The sequence below is a fragment of the Desmodus rotundus genome, chromosome 2 (assembly GCF_022682495.2).
Source record: "Desmodus rotundus isolate HL8 chromosome 2, HLdesRot8A.1, whole genome shotgun sequence".
NCBI classification, from domain to species: domain Eukaryota; kingdom Metazoa; phylum Chordata; class Mammalia; order Chiroptera; family Phyllostomidae; genus Desmodus; species Desmodus rotundus.
Window position 1 is genome coordinate 81,631,041 of NC_071388.1, and position 18,836 is coordinate 81,649,876.

General features: G+C 36.7%; 1 protein-coding gene across 5 annotated transcripts in view; it reads left to right on the forward strand.

Moving 5' to 3' along the window:
- The window catches only part of ZPLD1 (zona pellucida like domain containing 1), a 276,647-nt gene that overhangs the window by 214,024 nt on the left and 43,787 nt on the right, over positions 1-18,836 (forward strand). For 4 of the 5 annotated variants that reach the window (XM_045185953.3, XM_053918320.2, XM_045185955.3 and 1 more), the window contains one exon: positions 17,758-17,871. The exons of the other annotated variant lie outside the window; for it this stretch is intronic. In XM_045185953.3, the coding sequence (XP_045041888.2) occupies positions 17,758-17,871 (114 nt within the window). The remainder of the gene's footprint in view (positions 1-17,757; positions 17,872-18,836) is intronic. 5 annotated transcript variants of the gene reach the window in all.

The window sequence follows — 18,836 nt, forward strand, 5'->3', positions numbered from 1 at the left end:
TAATTTATTATAATTTGGACTTAAGAAGTTTAAATAATTGCATAATTTAAAAATACTAATATTCTAGAAATTTTAAATCATTATCCAAAGAATATACACATTTCAAAACTTATGTGTATTATGTATTACATGTATTTGTGCTCATGTATTTGACTTCTGGCATGGCATTCTATTTAAAACTTATTTTGAATAAGCATTTAAAATTAAAGTAATATATTTCTGGTTTCTAAAATTTCCTGCTTTATCAATTCTATCACAGAAATGTGTGTTATCAGTGTTAGTGGAGTGAGAAGGATACTTAGCAAATGATTGTATTATTTAAATTTGATGCTTTTTAATTTATAAAAATTAAAAAATGCAAATATTATTTACAGGGCATAAAAAGTACTCACTGAATATTTTTTAAAGTTAATTAATTAAAGCTCTTTAGAGAACATAAAAGTACTAGTTGGACATTTTTTTTAAAAACCCCAATAAAGCGGCTAAAGCTATTTTAAAAATTTATAGCTTAGTTTTTCCTTCTTTTTAACTGTTATTCAAGTACAGTTCTCCATTTTCTCCAAGTCTCCATTCCCCCCCCACTCTCCCCCTCCCAGCCACCCCCACCTCCCACCCTCAATCCTATCTCCCTTTGGCTTTGTCCATGGGTCCTTTATACACGTTCCTTGATGACCCTTCCCCTTCTTTCCTGTTTTCCTCCTCCCTCCTCCCCTCTGGTTACCACTGCTGGGATTATACCCTAAGACTAAGCAATTTTTAATCCAAGTTTTACATACATAGCTGTAATTTTAAATCAAGTTCTAGACCCCAGATTTATTTTATTTTGTATAAAAACCATATAAAAACCCATGTAAATTATTTCTAGTGATGGGTTGGTCAATTTGAGGATTTTAATTTGTTTAGATGAAATAGGAAATTTTAATTTTGTTAATGATGTAATCTTTAAAAAGTGAAGCATTGTCCTGATCAGTGTTAGATGTTGGTACATTAATTTTCTGCACTGCGATAGTATGGTACTTCCCCTTTTGCATCATGATAATCGTTAATTTAACAAATATCTTGAGAATCTATAGTGGACCCATCACTCTGCTCGATCCTAAATACAAAGGTGAAGGTAATGTTCTTGCCCTCATGAAGCTTACAGGTTTATTAGGGGAGAACAAAGGTGTACATCTTAGTCAACTGGGGTGATTTTGACCCCAGGAGACATTTGACAGTATGCAGAGAAGAGAGTTTTGGGGGTCATGACTTGAGAGAGAATGCTCCTGGCCTGTAGTGGGTACAAACCAAGGATGCTATTATACATCCTACAATGATGCTAAAACATTCTACAACAAAGAATTATCCAAGTCTAAAATGTCAGTCATGCTTCATCTAAGTGTAACACATTTTTAAAACGATGTACAAACTCTGATGGAACACAAGTGATCATTTTGACAATACAACAAAGCAAGAAGGGTTGTCTGCATGGAGGGGTAGTTTGAAAGAGAAGCTATGTCTATCTGAGTTGATTATTGAAAGGCTGGATGCAGAGAAGTTCCTACAGAGGAGTAGAAAGGGGAGGGGACCTTTCCAGACTGAGGCAGGTGTTGGAAATGATAAAGGATTTTGAGCAGGGACATGAGATCAGGCAGTTTACTTGTAGGACTCATTAAGTAGAAATGTGAAGGATCATGATTATTTAAGGAAATGCAACATCCTACGTCATTTAATCAGAGAAGAGCCACAGGAGGAAAAAGTCTCCAGGGGGAAAGAAGAATCCTTACTTCTTTTTCCATGAATGTTTTGCTTCTGATTCAATACTCTCACTTTGTCAAAACTATATCAAAGCAGTAAAAAACTTAACCTTAATTCACTTTCTTAGTTTCATAAGTTCACTGTACTACTGACTGGCTGACTCTTGTGGACTAAGCTGCTATGTTACAGCATCAGGTAGCATTGCCCTTCCTTGTCTTCTTGTTCTTGAATCTGTTTTCCGATTCTTGTGGTGGAGCCATGGTGAAGAAAAAAAAAGAATCTGCTTACCAATAAAAAAAAAGACAACTACAAATGGAATCTCAATTATAGCAAAACCTTGTTTCTCTGTCTCAGTGGCTCCCAACCTTGAATGCTCATTAGAATCACTGTGGGGAGAGATTTAAATATCTGTTCTTTTTTACCCTCTAGGTTAACTCAGGGAACTCTGCTATGAATACAAAATATTAACCTCACATTTTTACTTGGCTTTGCAATGATTTCTATTTTAAATTTTTCACCAGTAAACATACTGTCTTATTTCCATTAAAAGTTAATTGCCTTTTCAGTTTTCTGAGTATACACCAACTTTCAAATGGTGGCTTTCTGACAGCGTTATAGAAGAAGACAGAACTAGTGTTTGATTTGTCACTTGTAAATTTTTCATAAATTTACAAGTTGAGTGAGTCTCACATAGGTAGCAGAGAGATAGTTAGAGATTGGAACATGGTGTTTTGAACAGTGATATTTATGCTTTTAAAATGTCTTATTTTATATTGCCCAGCTCTGTGATTGGTTGGTTAAGGCTTGTAAGAATGGTGAAATGAAGTAAAACCTGAGTCTGGTCTTCCTATAGCCCATTATCTATTCTTTAACTGTAGATTACACCCCCACCCTAGACAGCAGCTTTGAAAAGGTGGTGTTTTCTTGTTAATGTGTCATAGGAGATTGTACTGTGCTACTGTGATTGTATCAATATTAATGCATTCTTGTAAAAAGTAAAATTACCAACCCTAACTCTTTGCTTATTCAACAGATAATTATTACCTGTTTTATGCAAGAGGGATGACCTTTTGCCCTCTATCAGGAAACAGAAAGGAAAAGGAGTTTCAGTCTTCATTCTCTATGGGTTGTTTATGGCATTGTACCAGTGAGCAAAAGAGAAAACACTATTGTTATAAATTGTCTTCTTCCAGCCTCTTAAATATCTTTCTTTGAATGTGTTTTCTCTGTCATCAGTGTTCCCTTTGTGAAAAAAAAACTTTCTTAATTTTCTCTTTCAATTCATGAACTTTCTTAAACTAGTATTTATTGCTTCTACTTCCTTAATGTAAATTTATAACAAACATCCTCCTAGGATATAAACAAATAAATAATCAATTAGACTCTGTAATTTGACTTTGAGTCCTTGCTCAGAACATTGGAAATATATTTTCTCTCAGTTGTTCTTGTGGGTAGTTCAGTCTTAGAATGCTATTTTTCTTCTGCTTGCTTCCTCTGTGAGGTTCATCAAAACATGTTTGTGGATTAGGGACATGGAGCCTGTGGGTAGCATGTCACTACCATGTCCGAAACCAAGTGGGTTTCAAATTTTTTTTTACTATAACTCACAGTCTGATATTTTATATTGTGATCTAGTATACATATACTCATATATACAAACACAGCACTTTTATATTTTACAAAAACATTTCATTCCATTCCAACCTATAATATAGTATCCTATTCTATTTCACGAGAAGTGCTGTTCTTGACCTACTACACTAATATCTTAGCACAATAATTATTTTTAAAATCTAACCCATGATATTCAGCAGGATCTATGGGATGCAGCATCTTCCGAAGGGGCTTAGTAAAACTCTCCAGGGTGTGCAGATAGTTTGAAAACAAAGCTTTCATTTACTTTATTCCATTACTTTCATTTGTGTTTAATAAAGAGAGGTGACTTATTTAGATGGTCAAATATCATATATAGGAGAAAATGAGATTATTTTGTTTTCAAAGACCTAACTCTTACTCTTCTTCAAGTACCATATGTATTTTTTTTCATGGATTCATCCAGTGAACGAACCAAACTAAACAACCACTGAAATTTGCTTAGCAGTTAATTGTGTATTGCTGGGTGGCACCTTTAGTGTAAATCTTTGAGTCAGAGGCTTTTTTTTTTTGTCATGACAAGCCTTGGTTTTTATGCTGTTCTTGATAGACTAGTTACCAAAGTAAAGTGAAATAAATTATCCAGAAGAAGTGGAACTCCCGTGCAAGAAAAGATTCATGTTCAATTTTTCCAAAGGCCCTGCTTTACTAGTTATAACACAGTGTTGTTGACATCTCATCCACAGTATGTCCTGCTCACCTCCTTCCGCCTGTACTCACCTTTGACTGAGATCTGCTGCAAGGACAGCTCACCTGCCTGCTATGGCCCATGGCCATCTCTGGATCTTGCCTTGTGCTTTGGATCCCAGAGACCATTTGGTTTATGAAACAGGAGCTGAAAAGTTGTGTTTAGAGTTATACTTTATGGTGCTAACTCTGCTATTGCAGGGTTATGATTTTATTAGAATTATGTTCATCTTATCCGAGACATAAATGCTCATAAGCTGCCTTCTAGTAGTAACTTTCTAGTGGTAACTTTCCAATGTCTTGAACCATATAAATAAGTGAGGCTGATTTCTCACTCTTTCTCCTTAACTCTACTAGCTAAAGGATGAAATGTCCTTTAAAGAAACTAGGTTCTCCCTCTTAGTTATTTAGTCACTTAGATCAGGTAGGTTCTTATTTTACAGATAATAAGAAACTCTTAGAGAGGAAAAGTGAGTTATTTTAGGTACCACAGTTAGAATAAGTTGCATACAGGTCACTTGATTTTGAGTTTTTTAATGATAAATCTCAAATATATGAGATTAAAATAAAAACATAATCTTTAATATTTTGCCATATTTCCTGCTCACACATTTTTTGTGAGTTATTTTGAAACAGAAATATTGCTGCTATTTAAAAGTCAAAATTAATGTTTAAGTATTTCCTTTTATTTGTTGATTTTCAGAGTAAGGATTTGATGTAATGATCACCTACAGTAATATATGAATGGTTGTTTTAATTCATAAAATAAATAATTATTATGGTGCTAATTGAAATGTTTAACTAGAAGTATTTAAATTTTAGATTCTCCCTGATTTGAACATCAGTTGTTAAATAATGCATTTGCATACATGCTGCTTGTCCCGACTGGCTAAAACTTTTGTGAAAGTAATTTCACTGTGCCCAAAAGTATTGTCTTTTGTGGATGAAATTTTGTTGTTAAGCAACAGCTAAGTTAGAGATATTAGAAGTTATTATTTCAGAACCTGCTTTTAGTTATCTTTTTAATATCATCTATAACAAGTTTGCACTACTTGAGAAAATATTTAGCCACTTGGAATCAATTCCCACGTGTGAAAAACAAAGGCTGCTTTGTTTGCTTCAATGTATTTCTCAGAGTGATGTCATGAAGGTTAATATTACATCCTCCAAACAGCTCAACAAATAATAAAAAAGAATCATGAACATTAATGAGAACAGGGTTGAAAATGTATTTGAGGAGGAACAAAGTGCTGGTTTAAATTACCAGCAGCCTATTTTATTTTGTGATTATTGTGTCCTAAAGGCCTTAGAAACCTTTGAGAAACAAGAATGTAGATGCAAGGGGGGGAAAGCAAAAGTATAAAACTAATAGCAACTTGTTTATGTTTATTTCATGTAATTTTAATTTTGCCATTTTTGTCTGTGGAAGGACAAAGCCATCTGAAAGTGGACGGGTTATAGCCTTCCTTTAACACCGCTGAGATTAGGTTGTGAGACTGCTTGCTGATTTTATTTCTTATAAAACGACAAGAGATGGATATGAGGGTGTTCTAGCAGCACCATTTGCCACCTCATCGATTGTCAAGGATAGGGCAAGAGAATGGTAGAAGATCTCTAAAACCTCCTGATATAGTAAAGCCTAAATTCTGATAAGGGAGATGATTTTAGAAAGAAGGCCTCTGGGAATTTATCACTATTTTCTCCTGCTGTTATTAGAATGTCATGGTTTCATTGGCTCTTTATAGCTGGAAGTCATCCTAGTCATCTTCTGGTCCAACACCTCATTTCACACATGAGGCGCCTGGAGTAAGGCACATTATGTGACTTCCCCGGGACCACACAGATAATTCACGATGGAATGGGAGCCAGAGCCCAAGCCTATGGTCTTATTTATTCAAGGATATCCTAGTTTACATTGCATAAATGTCATGTTATATGAATTAATAGGCAACAGGAAACAAAAATATCTCAGTCAGCCTCTAAGAAGCTGTTGGGAGACACAGCCTAAAGTTTGTTATGATAAAGCAATATTTTTTCCAAAGAAGTTTTTTATTACCCCAAGGTCATAAAGATGTTCTTCTAAATTAACTTCTGGAAGTTTTAATGTTGTTAATGGAGTTAAGCCTATGAAGTTAAAGTGTTTTCCTTTTGATTAAAAACTTTTTTAAAGGCAGAAACTCATCTTCAGAAGTGCGTACTCTGTGCATTTAGTGAAGTTACATCAAACTGGCATTTATCATCAACAAATTTATTTCCATAATCTTGGGGAAAAAAGGGAAATGTAATTAATTCAATGATATGTGCAGTGTTCCTGTAATTCCAGACAATGAATTTATTTATGACTCCATGTAAGTGTGAGATGGACAACATCAAACTGATATCCTTCAATTGACCTTAGTTCCTCCATAACTCTGAGTGCAAGCATCTCAACATATGATGGATGCTTTTAGTGTTTACAGGTGGGAATTCTTTGTCTAACATGGCTCCTGAAGCATAACAATCACTTACTCTCTGATAAAGGTGAGGTTTTCTTGATGCTGTATATTGAATAATTGAAAAACATATTCTAAAGTTCTAAGGATTAATATTTAATTAAAGCTATAAATAATGAAACCTAGCTATTCTTAAAGATTTTAGGTTCAAAAATTCAACTTTGTATCTGTAAGCCCAGTAAACTAGCAATTATTTTTAATAGATCTTTGAATAATATTTGACTTTATATGCAAAAGTAGTTCATGTACTGTGAAGAAAATCAAATATTCTAAATTTTATTGAAGGAACTTTAATGTTTGAATGAGTTTAATTATCTGTTATAACAAGCATCTCAACTATTTCATGCTGATCAATAAAATATAGATTTTAAATTTGTTTAATCTATATTTTTGTAAGTATCACAATAGTATATGTAATCTTGGTAGCATGTCAATTTCACATAAAAGTCTCAATTTTCTTATTTACACATCTTAAATAAGAATAAAAAGAGTAACCTGTTAGTCAAATTCTCTAACACACTTGAATTATTAAAAATATCAACATGCATAGATTCTTTACCACAAAAAAATGATTCTCTAATTTTTGATTATCTTAAATACTTCTATCGCTACACATTCTTGGGCTAAAGAGTTGCTAACATACTTGAAAAACAGTTACCTTCTAAGCTGACTGCAATTGCTTATTAGCCAGAGATTTTGACTGGGATGATGGGTAGAATCTTATCTTTAACCATCATGCAACATCACTTTATTATTGCCTGTACATGGACCTGGTGAATTAGAGAAGAGGTGGGTTTTACTGTTGTTACAACCCATGTAACTCATCCATCCCATGTAACCCACAGTTCTAACATTTAAATTTATGTTACACATGACCCAATTCTTCTCTCTGTGACCCCAACCATGCAACTTTTAATATTTGACTAGATTTTGCATTTTATTGACTCTTAAGATATTTGAATAAATTTTATTCAGCTTTAAATATTTTTTATTTTGATAGAATCTTGTATTTTCTCACATTTGTTTTGGTCTGGTAGGACCATAGAATGGCATCAGAGCAGTGGGATTTTCTATACTATATGAGAGTAAAGGGGTATAGCAACCTAAATGCATGAATAAATCTTGGCTTTTGGATCCTGGATTGTGGGGAAGAAAAAAAACCAGGTATAATATATATTGTTTTGTGAATTGAGGAAATCTGAATATGTAAGAGACATTAGGTGCTATTATTAGTTAATTATAATTTTCTTGGATTAGGTAATAGTTTTGTGGTTATGTGGTAAAAGTCTTTTTCATGAGATGTAGGCTAAAATATTAAGGATCAAAATGTCTAAAACTTGATTCCAAATTATTTGAAAATCACCATCAGCATAACATCAGATGGATGGATGGGTAGAGAAAGTAAGATAAAAATATGAGAAAAAATGATATCTGACTGGAATCTCTTTATCTCAAGGCTGTGTTGGTTGTGGTGGCCTCAGCTTCTGAGAATATAACCCTGATAATTTAGATCTCGTCTCCAAAGACAGTAATCTATTTAATTGTGAGAAGAAAAACTAGCTGAAGAGAGCTCACGGGTCACGTGTTTTTCTGTACAGGGTTTTGTACATCAAGTTCATTTGTATCATGGATGCACCAAATTAAGTTTTTGTTATTTCTCACTAAGTGAACTCAAATTATGCAAAAAACTGCTTTTGCCCATGACAGGAAACATCTAATCTTGCCATTTCAAGGTAATTCTGGTTCAGAAAGTAGTCACTGCTGGTTTGAAATTTAATTTCTTTGCGGTTCACTCTTCTCTCATGGTCAAAATTCACCTCGCCCCCTTCTTCTATTTTCCTCCTGTTTCATGTGTGGAAGGGTGGGCAGGGAGATGGCATGGTGCAGGTTGAAGAGCCCAGATCCTGGAGCCAGATTGTCTGGGTTCAGATCTTATCTCAGCCACTTTGTAGGTGAGTGACACAGAGTACAACACTTAACCTCTCTGTGCTTCGAGCTTCTCACCTGTAAAATAGGGGCAATTATAGTACCTATCTCATGAGGTTTCAGTGAAGTAAAAGGTAATATTAATATAGAGCATTTAATAATAATTAATAATTATATAAATAATAAGCTACAAAATGTATGTAAATAAAATAAATCGTACTAATTATTGTGTATATCAGCTACTTTAAGACGTTGATTGTCCTGGCAGTGCTGAGGGTATTTGCTTCATTTTCCATCTTGTGGTTCTAATTGGGCTTCATGGATCTCTCTTGTCTGTTTGGTCTTTAGGTGTCACTGCTGCCCTTGCCGTGTAAACCATGGCTGGCATAACTTATGATCTCTTTTATCAAAACGGTGAAAGCACAGGGGTTTACCCTATCTTTTTTCAGTGACTAGGTCTCCTCCCTTATACCTGTAATCGCTTATTGCTATGGTGGAACTCAGAGTTTCTGACATTCCCCAGCTTTCCCTGGCCCAGGGCCATCTATCTTGTAGCTCTCTACCTCCTACTGGCTTCTCAGCAAGGTACAACACATCCTGATTTTTAGTTATCTCCTCTATCTCGAAGGGCTCCGAAAACTTATTGAGGGATCTCCAAGCTAGTTGGGAGACTGTATGGGAAGCTATACCAAGTCTTCTTTATGTCTAGATCTGTCCTATCACCGTAGCCACTCAATTCTGCCTTCCCGATGTAGGTACAGGCACTTGGACAGACAGACCCTCCCCACCACACTGCAGGCAAAAAGCCAGGCCTGTGTTCCTTTTACTTCCATATTCCTTGTACCTGCCTGAATGTTTTTATCTAAAGTGGGGAGCCGAAAGTAAACCCCATATCAAAATCTCAACACTCTTACTTCCCCACCCCTCTCCAAGCTCCTCCTCGTGCAGCGGAGCATTTCATGCACCACACGTCCTATCTCACATCTTCTCTGTGGGTGTCAGCGCGAACGCAGCGCTCGGATCTCCAAACCTGACTCTTAAAGCCCGGATTCTGGAGAACCAGCATCTCCTTTGTCTGTGGCAGGCAAAATCCATGAATTTTTATGGCTATTTTCTCTACTTTGAGTTTAAAATAAGGATATTTGGAAGTCAGAATTGGGCAATATTTTTCTTTTTATGTAGGTTCTAGTCTCATCCTCCCTCAAAGGGTAGAGCAACAGAAATGATCAGGAGGAAATTAATTGAACACATTATTTGATTACTCTTGAATCTCACAAAAAGACAGGAAATTTAAGAAGTTTCAGGGGTAATTTTGACTATATGAGGTAGCTTTTGATCCTAACTGCTCAATAAGATGCTATTCCTCCAACTGTGTTAGAAACATTTTCCTGTCAGTACATCTTATGTTTATGTAAGACCCTCGGGGACAAGCAACAAAGGCTGACCCTTGTAACTTAAAGCAAACTTGCTATACTGCCTCTTACTGTGTGTTTCATATTTTATAATATTTCAGTTTATTACAGAAAAATTAGGTCCTCAGGCATTTGGGCCTAATCCACTGATATCTCGGTCCCCTCTGCATCGTGCTCCCATTCCCATAAGGGCCTCCTCCAAATTTTTTTCCATCTCAGTATATGAACTGTGGTATACCCAGCCCGACAAACTTGATAGGAGTCCTGGACTCCTTCCTCTTATTCATTCACACTGCACTTAGAATGCAACACCAACACCTGCTATTTTCTGTTAAAAATAACTTTCTAAATGTGTTTGCTCATGCGATTACAATCCTAGTCCTCAACTTAAATGCCTTCGAACACTTCCCATTGCATTTAGGAAGAACGGTGCACCCCGGTCTCCTTGTGGGTACCTCAGACTTTCCCCTGGCCTTTCCTCATTGCTTTGCCTCATGGACCTTCTTTCAGATTTCTCTCTCTCTCTCTCTTTCTCTCTCTCTCTCTCTCTCTCTCACACACACACACACACACACACACACACACACACACACACACACACTGTTTTTATGTTTTGGGACCCATGGTTATGCTGTGAGCTCTACCTGGAGTGCCAATTTTCAGACTTCATGTGACTAACTCAAATTAATCCTTTAATTCTTATCAACTGGGTCACTTCTCAGACAGCCTTTCTTGGTACCTCCCACCTAAGTTAGGTTTGGCGGTTATACTTTCTTGAACTATACTTTTATTTCATAGCACTTACCAGGTATATTTTGTAAGTATATTTTGATCTATGCAATTACTAGTTTAATGTCTATTTCCCTCTCTCGTTTGTAAACCCTGTAAAGATCATGTTTGTTTTGCGCTACTGGATTCCTAGTGCCCTGAGTCTGACACCTAGAAACTGTTCAGTAATAATTGTGGAATGAATAAGTAATTGAATGAATTAACAGGAGAATATAAAGTAGTGGAGTATGAATAGATAGGCACTCTTTTATTCTTAAACAAGAGTCACCAGGATATGAAATTACTTTCTATTCTCATTACTATACAAATACATTTGATGTTTTGGAAATGGTTGCTATTCACCCAGAATCTATCAGCATGGCGTACCTTCTGATTGCCAATTCCTGTGCTGTGGCTGCTCATAAATATTTTGTATATCATCTTACTGAGATAGAAACATTTAAATAATCACAGCAATAGTTGATTGTTAAATTAATTAAAAGGAAATGAGCATTTAATATAAATACTTTAATTATTAATTTGTTATCGTGCTTCATAAAAGGAGGAAGTCAACATGTTAACATCTTCAAAGCTGCTTCAGAAGAATAAAATATACATGTATCTTGAAAATGAACCTGATGAATTATTATAAAAAAGCTTTTACAATGACTTGGTTCAATTTGTCAGTACCTCCAAAACTAAAGTGCTAGAATAAATGCTCTAAACTAAGGTGCTAGAACAAATGTTCTAAACTAAACACTGTAGATCATTTAAATGCTATAGATTATTTAAGAAAACCCTGAACAGAAAGACAAATGAGGAAGGCAAGCAAAGGGAAATAAATGAACACTCACTTTGTGTCAGAGAAAATTACAGTAGGTTTTTCTCTTACAAACAGTCTTGAGCATTCATATTTCCTTTTGGTATACATCAGCATCTTTAGAGTTATAAAATTTCTGAATGTCTTCTTGATGGCTAAATGTATTTCCATCTTTGAGGCATTATTCTGAAGAGTACAAGTGTGTTTTATTATAGCAAGACAAGGACATGCTATGTTAAAGGATGTGTATGTATATAATAATGGATATTTCTGATGAAAGTTTTATGTTTTCATTTTCCTTTGAATATATATGTTGACGCTAATGTTCAGATGCACCACAGAAATAAAGAACATAGAACTACAGTGTAGACACTCCATCAGAAAACATGTTTCTTCATTAAATAGCCATGGTTTGCAGCACTTTAAAACTGATGATTTTGGAAGGTGAGCTGGAGGCAAGACTATGTAATACCTCGAGATTTAACTAAGCAAGATAGTTGCCTATCTTTGTAATTTCAGTGCCTTTTCACCCCAGATCTTGCCTGGGTCCTGTCGGTTGTTTTGAAGGCTAGAGCAGGCCTTTATTCTTTTAACTTAAACTTCAATCTCTGTTAAAATACACACATTTCTTTCCTCTTTCCTGGAAATTCTTAAAACTATTTTCAGTCACTTCAAGCTTAATGAACTGTTTTTGATCATTTCTGAGGAGCAGGCTTGGATGGGTGATACAGAAGCACCAGAAGTGAGGATATGCCCCTTGCAGGGACGAGCTAGGTGGTGCCGAGGAGCTGGCTGGTCGGTCAGTGCAGAGGAAGACTGAGAACGAGGGAACTGGGCCACTGCCAGTGCCCGGCAGCCCATTCCATGCTCCCGTGAATCTGGATGGCCAAACAAACAGATTTAGTTTAGTGGAAAAATGCATAAATCTTAAATTGATAATTAGACATTTGAAGAAATGCTGTTTAGTTTAAGTTTTCTGTTTTTCTCCCCAACCAGGACATTATGATATAGACTGGCCTATATCAAGGCAATAAAACTAAAGAGATATGAAACTGGTAAATTGTGGACCCCATTTGTTTTTGGAAAAGTTATTTCTCAAGGTTAGATAAAGTCACCTTTGAACATGTTCCGTTTTTTCCTCAGGTCACAGGGTGCTATTTAATGAATTGCTTTTCTTGGTACCTTTATTCATTGGGAAAGGTTAACGTAGCTCTTCAAAGTGTCCCAGTTATTCCCAGAAGATAATTTATACACTAAAAGTCTATTTTATTTGGGAAGACGCTAAACAGAAAAAAAAGTGAAGTGCAAATTAAAGACAAGCAGATCTGGTGGTCCATAACTAAAGTTTTTCCTTTTTCTTTCCCCCTCGAGCTTTATATCTATGGATTGGTTTATATCCCCTGCCATCCAATTTAAAATTTCAATACTCCCTTCCCTTTACCCTAATACTTCCTATCATTTCTTTACTTTATTCTTCTCCATAGTGCTTACCAGAAATATACTTTGTATCTTATTTGTAAAGCCTGTTTTCTGGCCTTTTTCACTAGAATGTAAGTTCTATGCAGATAAAAATTTTCTAATGTCAATTCCTCAGCTTCCCTGGACAGTACCAGGCACATGTAAGCATTCACTAACAATTGATAAATAAACGTAGGGATAAATTGTTATTATTCAAATTTACTGAGCAATTGCCAAATTGCATGTGACTTCCTGTTCTGAGAATCATTTCCCGGAAGGCAGTGCCGTTTAAGAGTCGAGGTGGTTTCTGTAGTCACCATACACTGGCTGTTGCTTCTGACACTGGCTGTCTGTTTAACCTTGGACAGGTTACGTAACGTCTCTGCACCTTAGTTTTCTCATCCCCAAGATAAGAGAGTGATTTACCTATGTCATGTACAAAGTGACTAACAAAACAACGAAAGTACATTCTGGTAAACTGTAAGCACTTAAAATTCACTAGTGCTGTCGTTAAATCGATTTGTGCAAAGAACATTATTCTTCGTGTGTTCATTGTCTAAGTGAAGTAGAGACATGACAATTAGGTAGAAATTAAAAATATGTTGCCTCTGTCATCTAAATCATTTAGTTCAAAGCACATTTTAAGCATACATTATTAGTATAATTTACTTTCTGAAAATTAGCAGGACGTTAATTTTATTTATTTGACAATTCCAATTAAGTGAAATGGTAGTATAACGATTCCAAAGGTCACGCTTGGCTTTGAAGTCTGCTCTGACATTTTCTAGGGATGTGGCCCTTGGTGAGTCAATGAAAAACTGTGGGCTTCTGTTTCCACATTTGTAACATGAGTAAAAATTAAAACTGTGTTGATCATTAAATATTAAACACAGCCCAGTGCCTGGCAATAGCAACTCTCAATAAAAGGAAAGTTGAAAATATCAAATATATAAAATCTACAGAACCTTGTTGGTGACAGCACTGTGCCATTTTAAGTAAAACTGAGTAAGATCTGAAAGTGAGATTATACTTCTCTGACTCTGAGTTCCATCGTAACGAAGTAAATTAGAAATCCATATTTTGGAAGAAGTTATTTAAAAGAAAATTTAATATGAGAAATATTGACATATTTGACAGCAAATTACTTAGTATTTCCCTTACATTACTAAGTATAAAATACAGAGCCTGTAAGTACCAGTTTAAGAGATCTGCATGTCTCTTTTCTAAATCAACACTTCTGAATTCCTTAAAATTCAATGTGGTATGTACAATCCGCCTTTCCCCCTGTCCTCATCCATTTTCATTTATGAAAGGACTAAATTAAGAAACGTGTACAAAAACTTTGTGCACACATATCTCCAAGGTGACTATCCCCTAATGACCTGAGATTAGAATTTGTGCCTTGTCTGTGTTGGGCAGTCCTGCACACCACTGCCAGCACCGAAGTGGGGCGCTGGCTTCTGCACTCGGCTGCGGTGGAGAAGGTGGGAAATGCTTCTGCTCCGGTTCTCTAACCAGAGTTTGCGGGAGCCACAGTGGGACAACAGGCACCTCAGGTCGCTGCACAGTGGACCACAGCCATCAGACTCTACCTTGTGACATGCAGCCCTGCTGAGGTCTTTGAGCCAGACCAGGACAGTAGTACTACACCTAGAACTGCACATGCCCAGGGGCCGGGAGTCCAAGCAAACAGGACATTATGATTTGATGAGAGTTGAGTCTCAACATAGTTCCCAAATCCCAAGCAATCTTATTTCACAAAAGAACTTTGGTAACTGTGGCAAGATAGCACCCCCGACTTTGTTCCTGTGAATGATACTCAGGTCTTCTATGTGCAGGGGAATTGATGGAGATAGGATTGGGAACAGGAAGTTTGCAAGTTAATAGTTCAACCTGTTGCTTTAACTTGTGGGTGGGATATATATAAAGAGCCTCTCACTGTCTTGAAAATACCATAAGCACTGCCGATGTTATAAGGACCAACATGTGGATACTGCTTATACAAGGCATGTGGGTGTCTTTTAAAAATACCCCGCTTAGTATATCTTAATGCTAAAATACAGGCCAGTGCAAATAACATCATAAATACAATAATGTGATTTAACCAATCAGGACTGCCACTTATCCATGGGACACCTTTGTGTCAAGCAGTCTACCTCCAGAGCATGTGGCTTAGCCAAAGGAGTACCGGCCCTGCCACCAGCTGTCTCCTTCGGATGTCCTTGCGCACATCGCTGTGTGCTGGCCCTGACACTAATACTATCATACCTTCTGGATGTCCAGACTATGCTATGTTCTAATCACCATCTTGATTTTCAAATGACCAGTCTAGAGAATGACTGAGAGGGGATTTGTATCCATATCTGCTAATATAACAATCAAATATTTTCTGTTAAAGCAAGCTGCCTTCTACTTCTACTTTCTTTCCATCAGAAATATTTATTAAGGGTTTAGTGTCCACGGCAGTGCTGGAGGTCCTGTTCATAGTGCGAAGGGCAGAGGCATACCTCTTTCGGACAACCTCAGATCGCATCTAAAGTGGTAAAGCTAAGACTTGCTATTGCTCTCAGTAGGCTGTTTCTAGTGGCTTGAGTGTCTCGTCCATTTTTGATAAACACATATGTATCCAGTTTAGTCTATAATAATGATTCTCACTCTTCAGAATGAAAGCTTCCTTTCCCTTTTAAAAAATAACTTTCTCCCTCTTATGCCCATATAATTATATGCATCTATTAAGCATATCACATAAGAATTTGTTCATTTTTATTTGAGACATCTGTTAAAGAGTGCATAATTTAAAAATCTAAAGAAAATAAGTGGTGATAAATAGCATCCGAAAAAATAACCACTGGACTCATTTAGTAACAGATCTTTAGGTAGTTTTTGTAGGAAACTCTGTCATCAGAAAGACCTGAAGTTGAATTCTAGTCCCTTTATTTGTTTTCCATGTCACTTAAACTTCCTAAGACTTATTTTCCTTTCTCTGTACCTGGAGTGGTAATTCCAATATCATCAAGTAATGAATGATATGGAGCATGGATGAGAGACTACAGATAAACGTCCTGGCACACGGTGCCTTCCATGTGTCCAGTGTGCACTCGATAAATGCCACTGTTCTCTTATCCGAGACTGTAAATAAAACCTAGAAAGCACTGTAGAATAATAAAATAACTCACCATTGAAAATTCCTGACTCTAGGAATGCCTGGGGGTGGGGGACATCTCTAGAGTGAAGACAACCATGTGGGGCCAAACTCTGGGAACTCAGGGCCCCCGACGTGAGAAGGGGGTGGTAGGGCTGAGCCAGCTGTGTGGGGAGTGGAAGGTGCCACCCAGAAACAAGTTGCTGTTTTTCCTGGTAGTCGTCCAAAGTCTCCCGTGGGGCAGGGCTGACAAGCTCTCCGACAGGTCTTGAGAAGCTAGACAGTGAAGGTGTAGGTGTGGCCAAGCCAGCCCAGGGCCCGGGAGAGCCATTTGTGTAAGCCTTTCATTTAGGGACTGTCCTGGGGGAGCAGAGCTAACCAGCCATGTGGCTCTTCTCCCAAAAGTCATTAGGGTCGTGCCTGAGCAGCGTGTTATGATGCTGAAGGAAGGAAGCTCCTGTTGCGTTAATACTTTTGCAGTCTATTTTTGAACATCAAATCAGGCCTTCCTTTCCCACATCCTCACCCAAGTGACTTCGTTCACCATAAACTTGTTATATTAAAATGATGATTCAAAAGGAAGATTTATTTCCTTCCTTTTGCCAAAGACTTGATTAATCATCCAAGGGCAGATCTTTAAGAACATCTAAAACATAATTTTCTTCCCCAAACCTCAAGCTTTTAAAGTGCACTAAATTATTTCAACAAACCACTTACAATTTTATTTTATTTTTGCTTTTTATGCATAAACCTAAACCACCAACTCAATATATATATATTAGTGAACAGACTATAAGGATACATTGGGAATGCCTAGAAGATGTTTTAAAAACTTTAACTGGCCAATAAAGAGGCCTTGAGGGGGAAAAAAAGATTAAACACTAGACTGGTGATTAAGTATTAAAGTCAATTTATATTCTTTTATTCAACCCACATTGACAACTTAAAAAATCACCTTCCTTTACTTTTTTTCTAAGAATTCAAGGTTTTCGTGTATTTACATCCATCCTCCGCACCCACCACTGAACAGCCGTTGGTGGAAGAACCACGGTGTCATTCTACACACAGGGCTGGTCTGTTCTCCCTTTGGCTTTATTCCTGTGCTTCCTGACAAAATGGTATGCAAACCATCAGTTTGGAGAAGTAGCAGTAGTCTGGAATTCCTTTGTTGAGGGGAAATTTTTCCTGACATTGTTTGGTCATTGAGAGTATTAGAATACTCTGAGAATCAAGTTTTGAGTGTTAAATTCCTCTGCCTTTATGCATATTGGTATTTTGAAGTGCAGAGTTGCCTCCAAATTGTTCGGTCTGCCTAACTATGCTGTTCTAATCTGCCAAGTACTTGGTTTGAGTTCTTCCTATTTATAATAAACTTTTTCTTTTACAAACTTTATGACTTATACCTAGCTCTTCTTTATACAAGCCTGGCTTTGTCACCCTTAGCAAACTGAAACCAAAAAATGAAAATACTTTTGCAATGTTGTAACCAAAATCTCTGCCTCGTTACTAATGATTATCTCTTACAAGCCTTAGGCCTTTAATGAGCTTTGACTGTGTAAGTATTGTCTGCTTACTATCCACCAGTGAGTTGAGAACAGTCTCAGTCTTTCCAGCGTGTGAGAGTGAAGGCGGGTGACGTCCACATACATAACTCTTTTCCAGGTTTTGCAATGGAACAGATATGGTTGCTGTTGCTTCTAACAGTTAGAGTGCTTCCGGGGTCTGCTCAGTTCAATGGCTACAACTGTGACGCCAACCTCCACAGTAGATTTCCTGGTAAGTCTGGGCCTAATCTTGTCTGTGATTGTGTCTGGAAAGAGTTACTATGTTTGAAAAGTAAATCACTTAAATACATCTGAAAAATGGGGTGGGGATATTAAGTGGATAACAACAAATGGCAAATGACAAAAGACATTTTCCTGGAATTGTAAATTATATCCACATTAACATATGAAGTGTTCATCATTGTTAATATCATTATAATGGCTGCTCACAGATGTGGAAAATACTGGCTAGTGGATGATAAAATTGGGAGAGGTTAAGTTCATTCAAAGTTTGCCTAATTTATACCGTTTTTTAACTCATAAGTTAATTCAGACTCTCAAAACTGCTCATGTATGCTAACAGACTTATTTAGGAATAATAGTTAAGAAAATGATTGTGAAATATTATGCAATGTTCAAAAGATGCTATTTCAATAAAATGTTGGTCACCACTAAAGTCAAAGGCCAGCTTTAGAGTGCATTTCACAGCAACCGATCAATATGGTGACAGATATGAGATTTTGTTCATTTTGATAGACATGTCTCTCAGGTTCCTAAAGTCTGCACTCAATGAGACGTAATTGAATGATCCATTCAAGTATTCATTATTTCATATCAGATAAAATTATAAAATCACAGATCAACATTTCAAAATCAAAGTTAGTAAATCTGAAATTACTTTTTCATGTCTGCCATGCAAACTGAAATACCTTCTGCCCCATTTTATATTCTCCAAACCTGCTGGTACTCCCATGTGCAGAGCATGCCAGGCAGCAACACACGAGCATAGGGCACTCCGTAGGTTGTTACGGATCTGATGTGAGATTTTGAGTTCATCTGCAGAGAGGTAATCTGGTTTGTTCCAGAATAAAGTCTAGAGTGTGCAGCAATGTCTCTCCATGGCCCAGGCCTAGACTGCAAGTGCTTGGCAGGTTAAGTAAAACATGAAGGTCAGGATAGGAATGTCTAAAGGTAAGT